Source organism: Loxodonta africana, chromosome 2, assembly GCF_030014295.1.
Source record: "Loxodonta africana isolate mLoxAfr1 chromosome 2, mLoxAfr1.hap2, whole genome shotgun sequence".
NCBI classification, from domain to species: Eukaryota; Metazoa; Chordata; class Mammalia; order Proboscidea; family Elephantidae; genus Loxodonta; species Loxodonta africana.
In genome coordinates, this window is record NC_087343.1 from 223782179 (window position 1) to 223796150 (window position 13972).

At 48.2% G+C, this 13972-nt stretch overlaps 1 protein-coding gene across 9 annotated transcripts in view; it reads left to right on the forward strand.

The window, feature by feature from the left end:
- SLC37A1 (solute carrier family 37 member 1) overlaps positions 1 to 13972 on the forward strand; it is a 71978-nt gene that overhangs the window by 24113 nt on the left and 33893 nt on the right. For all 9 annotated transcript variants that reach the window (XM_064279503.1, XM_023559131.2, XM_064279504.1 and 6 more), the window contains 7 exons: positions 1359 to 1491; positions 2205 to 2283; positions 5842 to 5977; positions 7535 to 7611; positions 8794 to 8960; positions 9894 to 9931; positions 13586 to 13663. In XM_064279503.1, the coding sequence (XP_064135573.1) occupies positions 1359 to 1491; positions 2205 to 2283; positions 5842 to 5977; positions 7535 to 7611; positions 8794 to 8960; positions 9894 to 9931; positions 13586 to 13663 (708 nt within the window). The remainder of the gene's footprint in view (positions 1 to 1358; positions 1492 to 2204; positions 2284 to 5841; positions 5978 to 7534; positions 7612 to 8793; positions 8961 to 9893; positions 9932 to 13585; positions 13664 to 13972) is intronic.

The window sequence follows — 13972 nt, forward strand, 5'->3', positions numbered from 1 at the left end:
TCTTGGGGGCTACTGTGAATGGTATTGATTTGGTTATTTCCTCTTCGGTGTTCTTTTTGTTGATGTAGAGGAATCCAAGTGATTTTTGTATGTTTATTTTATAACCTGAGACTCTGCCAAACTCTTCTATTAGTTTCAGTAGTTTTCTGCAGGATTCCTTAGGGTTTTCTGTGTATATAATAATGTCATCTGCAAATAGTGATAACTTTACTTCTTCCTTGCCAATCCGGATACCTTTTACTTCTTTGTCTAGCCTAATTGCCCTGGCTAGGACTTCCAGCACGATGTTGAATAAGAGCGGTGATAAAGGGCATCCTTGTCTGGTTCCCGTTCTCAAGGGAAATGCTTTCAGGTTCTCTCCATTTAGAGTGATATTGGCTGTTGGCTTTGCATAGATGCCCTTTATTATGTTGAGGAATTTTCCTTCAATTCCTATTTTGGTAAGAGTTTTTATCATGAATGGGTGTTGGACTTCGTCAAATGCCTTTTCTGCATCAATTGATAAGATCATGTGGTTTTTGTCTTTTGTTTTATTTATGTGATGGATTACATTAATGGTTTTTCTGATATTAAACCAGCCTTGCATACCTGGTATAAATCCCACTTGATCAGGGTGAATTATTTTTTTGATGTGTTGTTGGATTCTATTGGCTAGAATTTTGTTGAGGATTTTTGCATCAATGTTCATGAGGGATATAGGTCTATAATTTTCTTTTTTTGTAATGTCTTTACCTGGTTTTGGTATCAGGGAGATGGTGGCTTCATAGAATGAGTTGGGTAGTATTCCGTCATTTTCTATGCTTTGGAATACCTTCAGAAGTAGCAGTGTTAACTCTTCTCTGAAAGTTTGGTAGAACTCTGCAGTGAAGCCGTCCGGGCCAGGGCTTTTTTTTGTTGGGAGTTTTTTGATTACCGTTTCAATCTCTTTTTTTGTTATGGGTCTATTTAGTTGTTCTACTTCTGAATGTGTTAGTTTAGGTAGGTAGTGTTTTTCCAGGAATTCATCCATTTCTCTGTTCTTTTATGGGCGTGCGATCTGAGGACCACAGGCCATCAGCTGGGGCCTCTTAGCAACAAAGCTGCTGCAGGCATTGGTCTCATGGTGGCCGTATCAGTGCTCATTGTTGTTGTGTGTATACTCAGGTGGACTTGCTGCGCAGTGCTGCCTGAACTTTGACGTCACAAACTGGCGTTCTTGTGGGTCCTGCGTACTTTCCCCAGGAGCCCCCTCCTGAAATTCAGGGGCCCTAGGAAGGCTGGTCAGAGGGGAGGGGCAGCTGTTTCTGCTCTGCATCCACACCGAGGCTCACTTTGTACACGTTTTCTCTCCTCGCTCCGTCCTCCCACGGATGTCCTAGGGTGAGCTCCACAAGGACTGTGCCGCTGTGACCGAGGGTGACGTCCAGTTCAACAGCCTGAGCCGACAACCCAGTTACCTGCCCCCTCAGCAACCACCCAGTAATGGGACCGACTGCGGCTGGGCGCCCTTTGGTGAGTTCCCTGTCAGCCGCCCTGCCTTGGTCCTGTTCCTGAAGCAGTTCGTCCTTGAGCTGGCAAGCGTCGGTGGTGTCGCCAGGCTCTGCTGGCCTGGCTGACTTTAGCAGCCGTTATGCCGTTCTCAGGTGTAACGCGTTTCCGGTGACGGCTGTCTCCCGTCAGACAGTTATCGTTAGCGCAGCTGCTCCTGCCCTGCGTGATTCAGGGACGGGGCCCTGGCGTGCAAGGTCATGCCACCTGAAACGAGAGTCGCTGCCGAGGGAGTCTGCCGAGGGCGAATTGCATTTTCTGTTTGTCAGAACTGGAAGCTGGGACCTGTAGAGCATGAACCTGTGGGCGGAAGGAAGAGGAAGAGCTGAGGGGCGTGGGGTGGGGTGTTGAGGAAAACCCAGTTTAACACTGAAGACAAAATGAATCAGATGCTCACCGTCATCAGCTGGATTTTACGTAATCTGAATGATGTCTGTTTAGTGATTATTTGATATTGTGGGGACTTTATTTTGCAAAATGTTTAGCCAAGAAGCTAAACGGAAGCCGCGCTGCCATGTTTTGTGCGTTCTGATCACCCGTCTGCACTTCCGGAGCGACCTGTCCAAATGGCGAGGACAGGTGCTTTGTATTTTATCCCCTGCTCCAGAACCTAAACTGATGTTCAGTGAAAACTAAACAATGATGGGGTTTTCCTGTTGATTTTCAAATCTCTGCAGACAAGGACAACTATCAGCAGCTGCTTGGGGCCCTGGATTATTCTTTCCTGTGCGCTTACGCCGTGGGCATGTACCTGAGGTAGGTCGGCTGGCACTTTCCAAGGCCCTTGACCAGTTATGTGTCCTGTTCAATTCAGAAATGATTTTAGGTGCACTGTGGTGCAGATGGCACTGGCTTTTTGTGTGTGTGTGTGGTGCAGACGGAGCCTTGGTGGCCCAGTGCTTAAGAGCTCGGCTGCCAGCCAAAAGGCCAGAAGTTCAAATCCACCAGCCGCTCCTTGGAAACGCTGTGGGGGAGTTCTACTCTGTCCTGTAGGATCACTATGAGTCTCAATTAACTCAATGGCAATGGATTCGTTTTTTTTTTTTCTTTTTTTAGTGGTGTAAACATTTAAGCATTTGACTACTAACTGAAAGGCTGGCACTTTGAACCCGCCTAGAGGTGCCTTGGAAGACAGTCCTGGTGATCTGCTTCCAATAGGTCGCAGCCTTGAAAACCCTATGGAGCAGTGCTACTCTGCACACATGGGGTCGCCATGAGTTGGAACTGACAACAGCTAACAAAAACAACAGCAGAAGCATGCACCAGGCAGGGGCCCCTGCTCACACTCGCTTCCTATCCAGTATCTCCTCGGAGGTGAGGACAGTGAAAGCAGGTGTGCTGGGCACTCAGTCTGTCGAGGTAAACTGGTAAGCAGAGGTTCACTTGTCCCTGGTGCTCTGCTGAGTAGGCGCAGACTGTGCACGGCCTTCCTGGCCTGTGCTTGCGATGCACTGTGCCTGTGAATCCTGCCGTCGCACGCTGGGTCTTACTTGGCATGTGTTCACTAGGGAAAATAGGGTGTGGTCACTAGGGACAGTGGGGTGGCAGCTCCCCATAGTACCCTGCAGAACCCGTCCTTTCCTGTGGTCTGAGTGGCCACCATCTGATTACATGCCCAAGTGATGAATTCTGCAGTAACATCACATTTGTTAAGGAGCCCTGGTGGCACAATGGTTAAGTGCTTGGCCACTAACCAAAAGGTCAGTAGTTGTAACCCACCAGCTGCTCTGTGGCAAAAAGAAGTGGCAGTCAGTTCCCATAAAGATTTAAAAAAAAAAAAAACACCATGTTTTTGGAGGGACATAATTCAATCCGTAACAGTGAGCCACTGGGATACAATAATAACCAAAGAACCTGTTGCTATGGAGTCAATTCCAACTCATAGTGACCCTATAGGACAGAGTAGAACTGCCCCATAGGGTTTCCAAGGAGCGCCTGGTGGATTCGAACTGCCTACCTTTTGGTTAGTAGCCGTAGCTCTTAACCAGTGTGTCACCAGGGCTCCCGCATAAAGGTTACAGCCTTGGAAACCCTATGCGGCAGTTCTCTTCTGTCCTATAAGATCTGTATGAGTTAGAATTGACTGGAAGATAACAGATTTGGTTTGTTTGGGTTTGGGCTGTTTACCCCATATGCACTGGGCGTCTCCACCTGGATGCCTTCTGGATACCTAGCACTCAGCTTGGCCCCAAACGTAAGTCTTCTCTGAGGGCAGCAGTGGGAGTACGGCCTGGTGGTCAGGGTGTGGACTCCGGGGACCGACAGCTTGGGTTTGAATCCCGGCTCTGCCACTTGTTAGGGTATGTCCTTGGGCAAGTTACTATGCCTCTTTGTGCCTCAGTTTCCCCTTTGCAAAATGGGGAAAATAGCAGTTCTCACCTCATAGGGTTGCAGTGAGGATTAAACGAGTTAATGCATATGAAATGCTTAAAATGGTGCCCAACACATGGGGCGTCCTCAGCAACTGTTAGGTGTAATTGTCACCCCAGGCCGTGTTCTTGATCCCATTCTTGGCATGACCTAGGTGGATGGTAAGTGGTGTGTGGACAATGGGACATGGGGTTGGCAGGTGTAAAACTGGGGTGTCGTGTCAGTCCAGCCATGTTAAAACAAATAAAGCATTCTAGGGACTGAGGCCTTTAGCCCCCAGAGGGTTTTGTTCAGGAACTTAGAGATCTTTATAGCTTAGGAATCTCAGGGAATCACACCCAGTGTGTGGGACCATCAAGACCTGGGCCCCTTGTGGGCGGTTGGTGCCCTGTTAGGCAGCGTCTGCTAGTGGAATGGAGAGTTCCCCCTTCAGGCCAACGTTGGGTTTGTATATTTGCACAATGTCTGAATGAGCAAATGAGTAATAAGGGGTTTCAGAGCCCGAAGCAGCAGACACAACGAGACGTGAGCCCCACTGAAGAGAGGCACCATGAGAGCTGTGGGCATTATCAGAGCATGGGTCTTGAGCAGGCGTTGGTGGGGGCGGGGGATGGATGCCACTGGCAGGCAGTGGGAAGAGGTCAGGGATATTGCTAGGGCTCCTACGATGAAAAGAACAGACCCTCGTCACAAAGAATGATCCCACCCAAAATGTCAATAGGCCAAGGTTGAGAAATGCTGGTTAAAGTAAATAAAGTGGTTCCATTGTTGCTTTTTTATTGGCAAAGATAATTTTTCACACAGCTTGTACACGAGGGTCATTAAAACAAAGTACTGTCTAACATGAAATCAGTAAATAGATTCACGACCCATAAACAGACACTGCTTCCTTGCCTGGCCTTTGATGTGACGGATGGCTCCATGGCTAGTAAAACTGAGTGTGTAGTTACCGCCCAAGGTCCCAACAATGGGCATTGTTTCATTTAATACATCAGATAAATCAGGTCAGATGGGCACATCCCTTAGCCCAGGTCATGCCTGCCAGGTCCCGGCAGATGTACCGACTTTAATCCAGTTAATCACAATGGCCAGGTGCTCCCTAGTGACACTTTCTGTGAAGCAGTAAGGAATATATTTCATATGGCGTCAGGTAGTGTGATGTGATAGTGTAAAAGCCTGTGAAATGTGTGCCCTGTTGTGAAACTGGAGACTTTTCATCCTCCCCACCACCATCGTAGCTGTGACTGAATCCCCGCCATGTACCAGGTGCTTAACCTGCACTTATTTCATTTAATCCCCAAATAACTCTATGAGGCCAGACTGCAAAGGGGTTACCTTTTTACTGAGTTCTGTTGTTGTTCAGAAGAACCTTAGAGCTTCTGCCCCTGGGTTTCAGACCCTATCCTAAAGAAAACCTTCTGTGTCTAAAGCAGAGGAAAGTGGGTGTGGCCAGGAGTGTGCCAGTCCTTCCACGTGTTTCTGTAGGTGACTTAATTACTGCCCACCTGGCCTGTGTGATGTGCTCAAGGTCTTTAGTGATCCTGTTGCTTGTCTGTCAGTTTGACACTTGACATTTTAAAATGCTGTATATATTCCCTGGATAGTGTTTATTTGACATCAGGGTTAACTAGCAGTACAAGTTTTTGTTTTCTTTAATTGGCTGCCATCGTAAGTAAATCATAATGTATGAGCTTTATTATTTGACAGCTAACGACTGTCACTAGAAACAGAACTTCTCATAAGATTTCGCCAGTTGCCAGGTCCTGGTTAATAAATGCTCGGTAGGGAAATGCTCGCGACTCAGTCTTTCCAGATATTGTCGTGCTTTTGCCTTCTCAGAGCCCCATGAGCAGCCTGCAAGCGCCCTGAGAGGAGCAGCTGGTCATGGGCACTGTGGACGGGTGTGTGCTCTCATGTTTGTCTCTCTTTCTTCTCCATCCTCAGTGGCATCATAGGAGAACGCCTGCCAATTAGGTATTACCTGACCTTTGGGATGTTTGCCAGCGGGGCCTTCACCGCCTTGTTTGGCTTAGGATATTTCTACGATATTCACAGCTTTGGATTCTACGTGGTCACTCAGGTAAAGGTTCGGGCCCATGGCTTACCATGTGTGGGGTTTCCATGATGAATAGGACAGGGCGTTTATCGCATGTGACCCTACCTCTGCCAAGAGAGAATGGGATGGGGTCAGAACCGTGTCCTATCAGAAGTCAGGGTCTGCCCTAGCGGGTAAAGCCCCAACTCTGTTGTCCACGCTGACATTCCAGCAGCTGTGAAGTGTTCCTCAGCTTCAGGGTTGCTTCTTAAAGAATCCTATTTGTTAGAACCACCCACAGGGGAATTGAACGTGAAGCCTTTAGTCATCATTCTTAAATCTGATGAGTTTGAGATATTATACTGTGTGGTAGGAGTGGGAGGGGGTGGGGCTGTGGAAGGTAGAAGAAGGGATGACTTTGGAGCCATTGGCAGTGGGGTGGGATATGGGGCTGTCAGTGGGGAGAAAAGGAGCAAGCTTAATGGTGCCACAAGGGAGTGAAAACCTAAGACAGGTCAGGCTGGCTTTGCCCCTGAATTGGTCCAGCCCTTCCGGAAATGCCTGGGTCTGTCCCTCCCAACAGTTCTGTGGGTAAACATTCACTAGAAATGTAAAATAACCTAAAATGATGATGCTCAACTCTGATTTTGGGATGCTTCTGAGCCTCTCCAGATAGCCTAAAGGGGTGTTACAAAATCCCCAAAGGACATTTTATTTAACTTTGCTTTTAATCAAAAAACATTTTACTGTAATACTTTTTTAAAAAAAAGTTTGGCTTTTTAATTGCAAGAGTGACTCATGCTTGTATAGTAATATAGAAAACTAGGAGAAAGGAAAAGCAATCGCCCAGAGTCCCAGCATGCTGCAGGTATGAAGACCCAGCCTGGGAGACTGGGCTATCTCAGACTGGCCTGGTGAGCCCAGAAGGCAGCCATAGGCTAGACCAGACTGTGTTCTAGAGAACTGGGTTAGTCCTAGCAGAGGTTGTAGGAAGTGCTGGACTTCATGTAAAATTATCCCTGATTCTCATGAAGCTAAAGTAGACCTATTCACTGATACATGCCTAATTTCCTTCTGGAAACTTCGGCTACAGATACTCTTGAAAAACAAATACTTTCAGTGCTAGGTCGAAGTTATGTTCACGTGAGAGAATTATTAAAAACAATACCTTCTTCATCATGTAGTAAGTGAAAAACACAGTATACAGGCCACATTTATAGTACAATCCCATGTCTATGAAAAGAAGAAGAAATCCTAATAAGTTTTTAGATTGGAAGGAGACTGGGGAGCTTGGCACCCAACTGTGACAATAGTTTATATGCTGAGCAGTGGGAGCTAGTCTGGGCCACCTTGTCTTGCCTTTTCTCTCTTTATTCTAAAATTTCTACAATGGACAGGTATTATAGTTTAAAAAAAAAAATTGTTTAAAAGACATCTTTGGCTTTTAAGACTCAGATAGTTCTGTCCCCTTCTTTGATGCGAGACCCCGCTATGCTCCTAAACTTCAGACAAACAGTAAAGAGTAGGCTCGTTTCCTTCCTTTGAAGAAGTGCCGTGTGTGACTCGCATCCGTGCTAAGTTCCTGTGTTGCCCTCTTCGCAGATCATCAATGGCCTGGTGCAGACCACGGGCTGGCCCAGCGTGGTCACCTGCCTTGGCAACTGGTTCGGCAAAGGAAGGTGAGACACTGCAGCTCTGTTCCAGCAGCAGTTATTCTTAAATAGATGACGGTGATGAAAAACCACTTTACTGTTAGGTTTCCTTTGGATGGATTGTAGAAAAAACACTTTTAAGTAACTGTTCTACTCTTTCGAATAAGGTTGTTGGAACCTTATTCCACTGAGGACTTAGGACTCTGGAATTCAGATGGTCCTTTGTCCTGGGAGTCAGTAGAGCCCAACCCTCCATATTATGGGTGGGGCGAGGTCTGTGTCACTCACAGAGTCTCAGGACCTGCAGAGCCTGGCCCTGACCTGGGAACTCCCAAGAAATGGAGAGTCTCAGCCCTGCCCCAGCCCTTTTAAAGCAGCATCTGCATTTGAACAAGACTCCCAGGGAACTCACACCTCTGAGAAGTTGTTTGAGAAGTCCGGAGCTGGGTCATCCAGCACAGAAGTCACAGAGCTGGGACTCAGTGTCTGGTCACTTGACTGCCAAGACAGGTTCAGTCATGGATATCTGTGTGAAAAATGGGACAGAGGTTAACCCGGCTCAGCCAGGCCAAAGGCTGACTAATAGGGAGGATACTAGACAGGATGGGGAGACAAACCCATCGAGCCTTATTTAGATACTCCACCCGCTTGTCTGTTCTTAGCATGAACTTCTGCTCATATGAAATTTTGTCAGATGATTGTATTTAGACGGTAGAGGCACAAATTTAAATTTGGCATCTTCCAAGAATTTCAGGAAAAAGACTTCTCTTTTTAATTAAGGAGTCCTTGGGTGGCACAAATGGTTAACATGCTCGACTGCTAACTGAAAGGTTAAAGGTTCGAGTCCACCCAGAGGTGCCTCGAAAGAAAGGTCTCGCGATCTATTTCTGAAACATCAGCCACCGAAAACCCTCCGGAGCACGGTTCTACTCTGACACACGTGAGATCGCCATGAGTCAGAATCCACTCGACTACATCTGGCTTTTTCTTTTTAATTGTAGAATAAGCTCTGAGAGAGAAGTAGGAATGTGTGATTATAAATTCTGAGGGAAAAGGAAAACGCAGTCCTCCCATAAGCACATCCGGTCTCGCGTCTTGTTGCTCATGTGTCTGTGTCTACACGGACTCTTCCAGGGGGCAGGCAACCTGCGGTAACTCAAATTTCAGCTTCTCCACGTCATTGCCCTCTTGTCTTTTGTTGTGTTGCAGGCGAGGTTTGATCATGGGCGTCTGGAATTCTCACACCTCTGTGGGCAACATTTTGGGGTCCTTGATTGCTGGCTACTGGGTGTCCACATGCTGGGGCCTGTCCTTCGTCGTGCCCGGGGCCATCATGGCAGTCATGGGGATGGTGTGCTTTCTCTTTCTCATCGAGCGTAAGTACACGTGGCCCCGGAGAGGATCCACCAGGAGAGGCGGTTAGCTTCTGTCACTGGGAGGGCTCTGGGGCTGAATTGTTAGGAGTGGGCTGCTGCTGCTTGCTGTGCTCGCCTGTGGTTGGTTACTTGGCCTCTACGTTGCCATGCCAACATCCTCATTCAGGTGTAATCACTACTCAGATGGTTGTCTTGCTTGGAGTCGATACTGACTCCTGGCAACCCCATGTGTACAGAATAGAACTGTGCTCCATAGGGTTTTCAAGGCTGTGACCTCTCAGAAGCAGATCACCGGGCCTTTCTTCCAAGGTGCCTCTGGGGAGGTCAAGCAGCCAACCTTTTAGTTAGTAGTCACATACTTAACCATCTGCACCACCTAGGGACTCCTTGTTCAGGTGTAACCTGTTGCCGTCAAGTCGATTCTGATTCATGGCAACCCATGTGTTACCAAGTAGAACTGCTCCATATGGTTTTCTTGGTTGTAATCTTTATGGAAGCAAACCACCAGGCCTTCCTTTCAGAGCTCTGCTGGGTGGGTGTAAAAATATTTTTCGGATTGCGAAGTGATCTTCATAATCATGGTTTTTCACATTTTTTGCTGGCGATCTACTGTAACCTACTGAAGCCTTATCTGTTGGTGAACTTTTCAAATGCGTCAATACATAAGGATTCAGCCATCCCTGGGTGGCTGGATGACCTGGTAGGCACCCATGGGTCCTTGATGTGGAGACCGACCTGCTTCCCAAAGGCAGGGTGCACCCTCCACCCCCCTCCCTAGATGGGCCTATGTCAGGTATTGTCTTTTTCCTTAAAGTTTTGCTAATTTAATAAAAGTACAAAATGACGTCTTGTTATTTTAGTTTTACTTTGTTGTGCTAGGAGAAATGTGAAGCATTGGATTCATAAATGTCTTTGTGTGTTTTGGTATTTCAGATCCGAAAGATATCAGGTGCTCTTCCACACCATCAACGGTAAGGTCTTGCCCTCTGTTCCTTGTCATCTGCTAGGGCAGGGTGTCTGTGCCATATGTTCTTGTGACTGTCCCAGTGACCACCTTGTCCTGTCTGTGCAGTGTCAGTGGATATGGGTGTGATCCCCACCCTCAGAATACTGGCAGTTTTAGGAAAGATTTGGTAGCAGTAGCCACACAAACCAGGCAGAAGGTTGGTGTGATCCATGCTGAGAACCTCAGTGCGGAGGGGACCAGAGGCCAGCAGGCCAATGGAGCCTGACAAGGGGTGGGGACACCCTGGCTTACCCTTGGGGGTATGGAAGTGTGACTGGGAAAGAACACGCAGCTGAGTAGACTTTAAACTGGTTACTTTAAACCAGTGACCACTAATCTCAGGTGGGCCAGCAGGACTGCGGAGCCCACTGACCACGTTGCCCTGGTCAGTTTAACTTCACGCTGTATACCTCTCCTCCAGCCTCTGCCTCACAGTCAGCTGACAGTGATGTGTGTTCTGACTGTTGAGAAAAACAGAAGCAATTAGAGAGCTTGCACGTGCTAACCCGCTCCCCTCCACCCCTTCCACATCCCTGCATGGTGCATGCCTGCAGCCCTCCTGGGGCGCTGGTGGGAAACTGCACCTGTGCTGCCCAAGGCCCACCTCTGCTCTGCCCTAAGCTACTGGTGGTACCACCCATCTCAGAAGAAAGCCCCTCTCACCATCATGCCCTACTCCAGGCAGCTCCCACCCCTGTTCTCTGCTCTCACTCATAGCAGATCCCAGAGAAGCCGTCTCTCCTCACCGTCTTCATTAGTACAGGCTTCTTGCTCTCCCTACCTGCTCCAAATAGGCCCCTGCCCCTGCCCCTGCCCCTGCTCCTGCCCCCGTTGACATGGCCCTGGTCAAGGTCAGCAGCAACCTCATCCCAGCCAGTGCTCCAGCCTCCTCCCACTCGGCCTGTCTGCAGCGCTGGACACAGGTGTTCTCTCTCTCCTGAAAGTGCTCTCTTCCTTTGGGGTCTGGGATGCCTGCTGCCCTGGTTTTCTTGTAACACACTGCCATTCCTGCCCAGAGTGCTTTGCCAGACCCCCTGCACGTGGGGGCACACTGGCCCAGTCCTTGGCCCCTTCTGTCATCAATTCATACTTTCACCATTAGTGACCTCCCCCAGGTCTGGGTGTGTTAATTCCCCCATGGATATCCTCCGCATGACCCTCTGCCATGAGATCCACAGTCAAGGATCCAGCTACCAATGTGACATTCCCACTCACATAGTTATCATCTCAGACTTAGGGTGACCAGAGCAGACCTCTTGGTTTCAACCCATGAACTTGTGAGTGCCCTGGCATTTCCCGTCTCAGTCATGGGGGAGCCATCCCAGCTTCTTCATCAGCCCTGTGCCCAGCCCATTGGCGGATTCCATCAGCTCTGCTTTCAGTGTGTGTGTGTGTGTGTGTGTGTGTGTGTGTGTGTGTGTGTACGTGTGGTGCACACACAATGGAAACATTTCTCATCACCTCTGCCGCCACCACTCTGGTCCAAGTTGCCTTCATCTCTCCTCCCAGTCAGCACTCATTAGCCTCCTAAAATATCCACTTCTGTTCCCTTAAAATCTGTTCTTCCCACATCACCTGGAAAGGTTTTCTTAAACAAGCCAGCTCGCATCACTGTCTTGCTCACCAACCCCCGCAGTGGCTCCCACTTTGCTCTGCACAAAGCCCTGGTCATACACAGCCTGTGAGCCCTACATGACGGGCTGACTACCACCTCGGTGAGTGTGATTTCTCCACTCTCCATGGCGCTCACCTCACCCTAGTCATGCCTCTGGCTTTCTATTCTGCCTCAGGCCCTCTGCATCTGTTGTTTCTTCTGCTGGAATGCAGTCCTCCACCATGAGGCCATGGTGGGTCTCAGCTCAAATGTCACCTCTTCAGGGCAGCTTCCTGGACCACCCCATTAAAAGAGCTATCCCCCAGCTCAGGCCCTAGCTCCTTCCACTTATCTGAAGTTATATTGTTTCTTTGACTGTTTCCCTCTTTATTGTGTCTCCCCCATCAGAGTGTAAGAACCAAGAGAGCAGGGCCTTGTCCTGGTTGCTGCAGAATTCCTAGTCCCCAGAACAGAGCCTTGCAGAGCACACAGGAGTGGAGCCAGTGTCTCCTCTTGCCCGTCTTTGTATACATTGGGCTTTTGAATACAATTCATTTGAAAAGAAGAGTCCTGGCACTTGTTAAACAAAACAAAATAAAAATAATAAGGAAGCAGACGAAATCAGTTCTGAAAACCGCTGCGTTTGGGGAAGTTAAACACACCATGAAGATTTTTAAAACTAGAGTCGATGTTCCAAAGTGTTCTCAAAGCCATTCTCCTGCCACAGGCATGAATTTGAACTTGCAGGCTGGCACAGATCAATGACGTTTTTAGCTGTGCAGTGAACTACCTTAGAGGGCAGGGCCCAGCCAGCCTCTGGAATTGCAGAGAACTTTGGCGCTCACCCGGGTCAGCCTTCCATCCTGGAACATTTCCGTTCCTAGCTGCGGCCCGGCCTGGAATGGAAGCAGGCCCCATTTGTACAGGGGACTTTGTGTGGATGTGCGTGTTGGGGGGTAGCTCCCACTCACCCAGCTTTTAGAAAAGGGGAGTGTCCCTAGGTGCAAGGCGGGAGTCCTGCTGTTTGTTTCTCTGCGTTGGAGGCTGAAGGCTGTGGTTTATTTTCTCCTGTTTCCCTCCTACCTAAGCAGCTTCCTGCACTTCTGTGGTGCACAGCTGGTCCCGGGGTGCTAGGCGCCAGGTGGCCCAGGGAGATGACACTCCTTCATCCTTCCTCTCCCTGGACTTTCTGGGTGCATTTCATCCACTTCTGCAGAGCAGGAGCGTTGTCCATGAGCGTTGTGCGCTCATTCGGTAGTGAGTGTGTGCTCTTCCTTCTGAATCGGCTGTGACACAGGAGGGGCCTCTGTTCACTTGGTAGAGAAAAACTTTGGCCTCTGTTATTTCTAAAGGCCTTTTCATTTCAAAAACTTTTTTTTTTTTTGAATGTCAAAGCCTATGAGGAATGTCACTGTTATTGGCTGTCTAGTTGACTCTGACTCGGGCAACCTCATGTGTGTTCAAGTAGAACTGTGCTCCACAGGGTTTTCAGTGGCCAATTTTTTGGAAGTAGATTGCCAGACCTTTCTCCCAAGGTGCCTCTAGGATTCGAACCACCAGCCTCTCAGTTAACCGTTGTACCACCCAAGAACTATAAAAACCAAAAAGGTATTGCTGTCCAGTCGATTCTGACTCATAGTGACCCATTAAGACAGAGCAGAACTCCCCCATAGGGTTTCCAAGGAGCAGCTGGTGGATTTGAACTGCTGACTGTTCGGTTAGCAGCCTGAGCTCTTAACCACAGTGCCACCGGGGCTCCTCAAGAACTTAAGAAATGTTAAATTGCCTTAATCGTCATTTTACATCTCTGTAGACCCTGGACTTGGAGTATCCTTCAACGGAGAATTTTATTTTCACATTTTCGGAGGGTCTGGAGCCTTGAGATCAAAATGATTAGTCCGTTGTTATTTCCGCTGTTTTCCCTCAGTAGCTTTCTCTGAGGATCGTATCATTATTGCAGTCAAGTTAGATTTAATTTCTGGTTGTTGACTTGGTAACTGATCTAATTAAACTGTTTTCTCCCAGCATTCCAAAGACTATGAGAATGGTACAAACAGATTTAGAATCCAGAAGCAAATCCTAAATGAGAAGAACAAGCCTCTGGTAAGTGACGCCTGATGTTCTTTCAGTGGCGGTCCGAGCACCAGGAAAACTCCCAGCTTTCTCCGTCTGTCCCTCTGCCTCGATCACGTCCCCACAGACATCTGGGGTTGTTAGAAAGTTGGTCTCATTGTGTTTCTTCATTAACATTTGACTTTGCTTATGTTAGATTTCTTTGGATAGTAGACTAAGCTTATTTAAGTTTTTTAATCGAATCTGATTTTTAAACGATTCATTCATTCAGCTACGGTTTGCCAGCATTCAACATGCTGGCAGGCCCTGCTCCAGGTGAGGGTCCGGCCGTGAGCATCA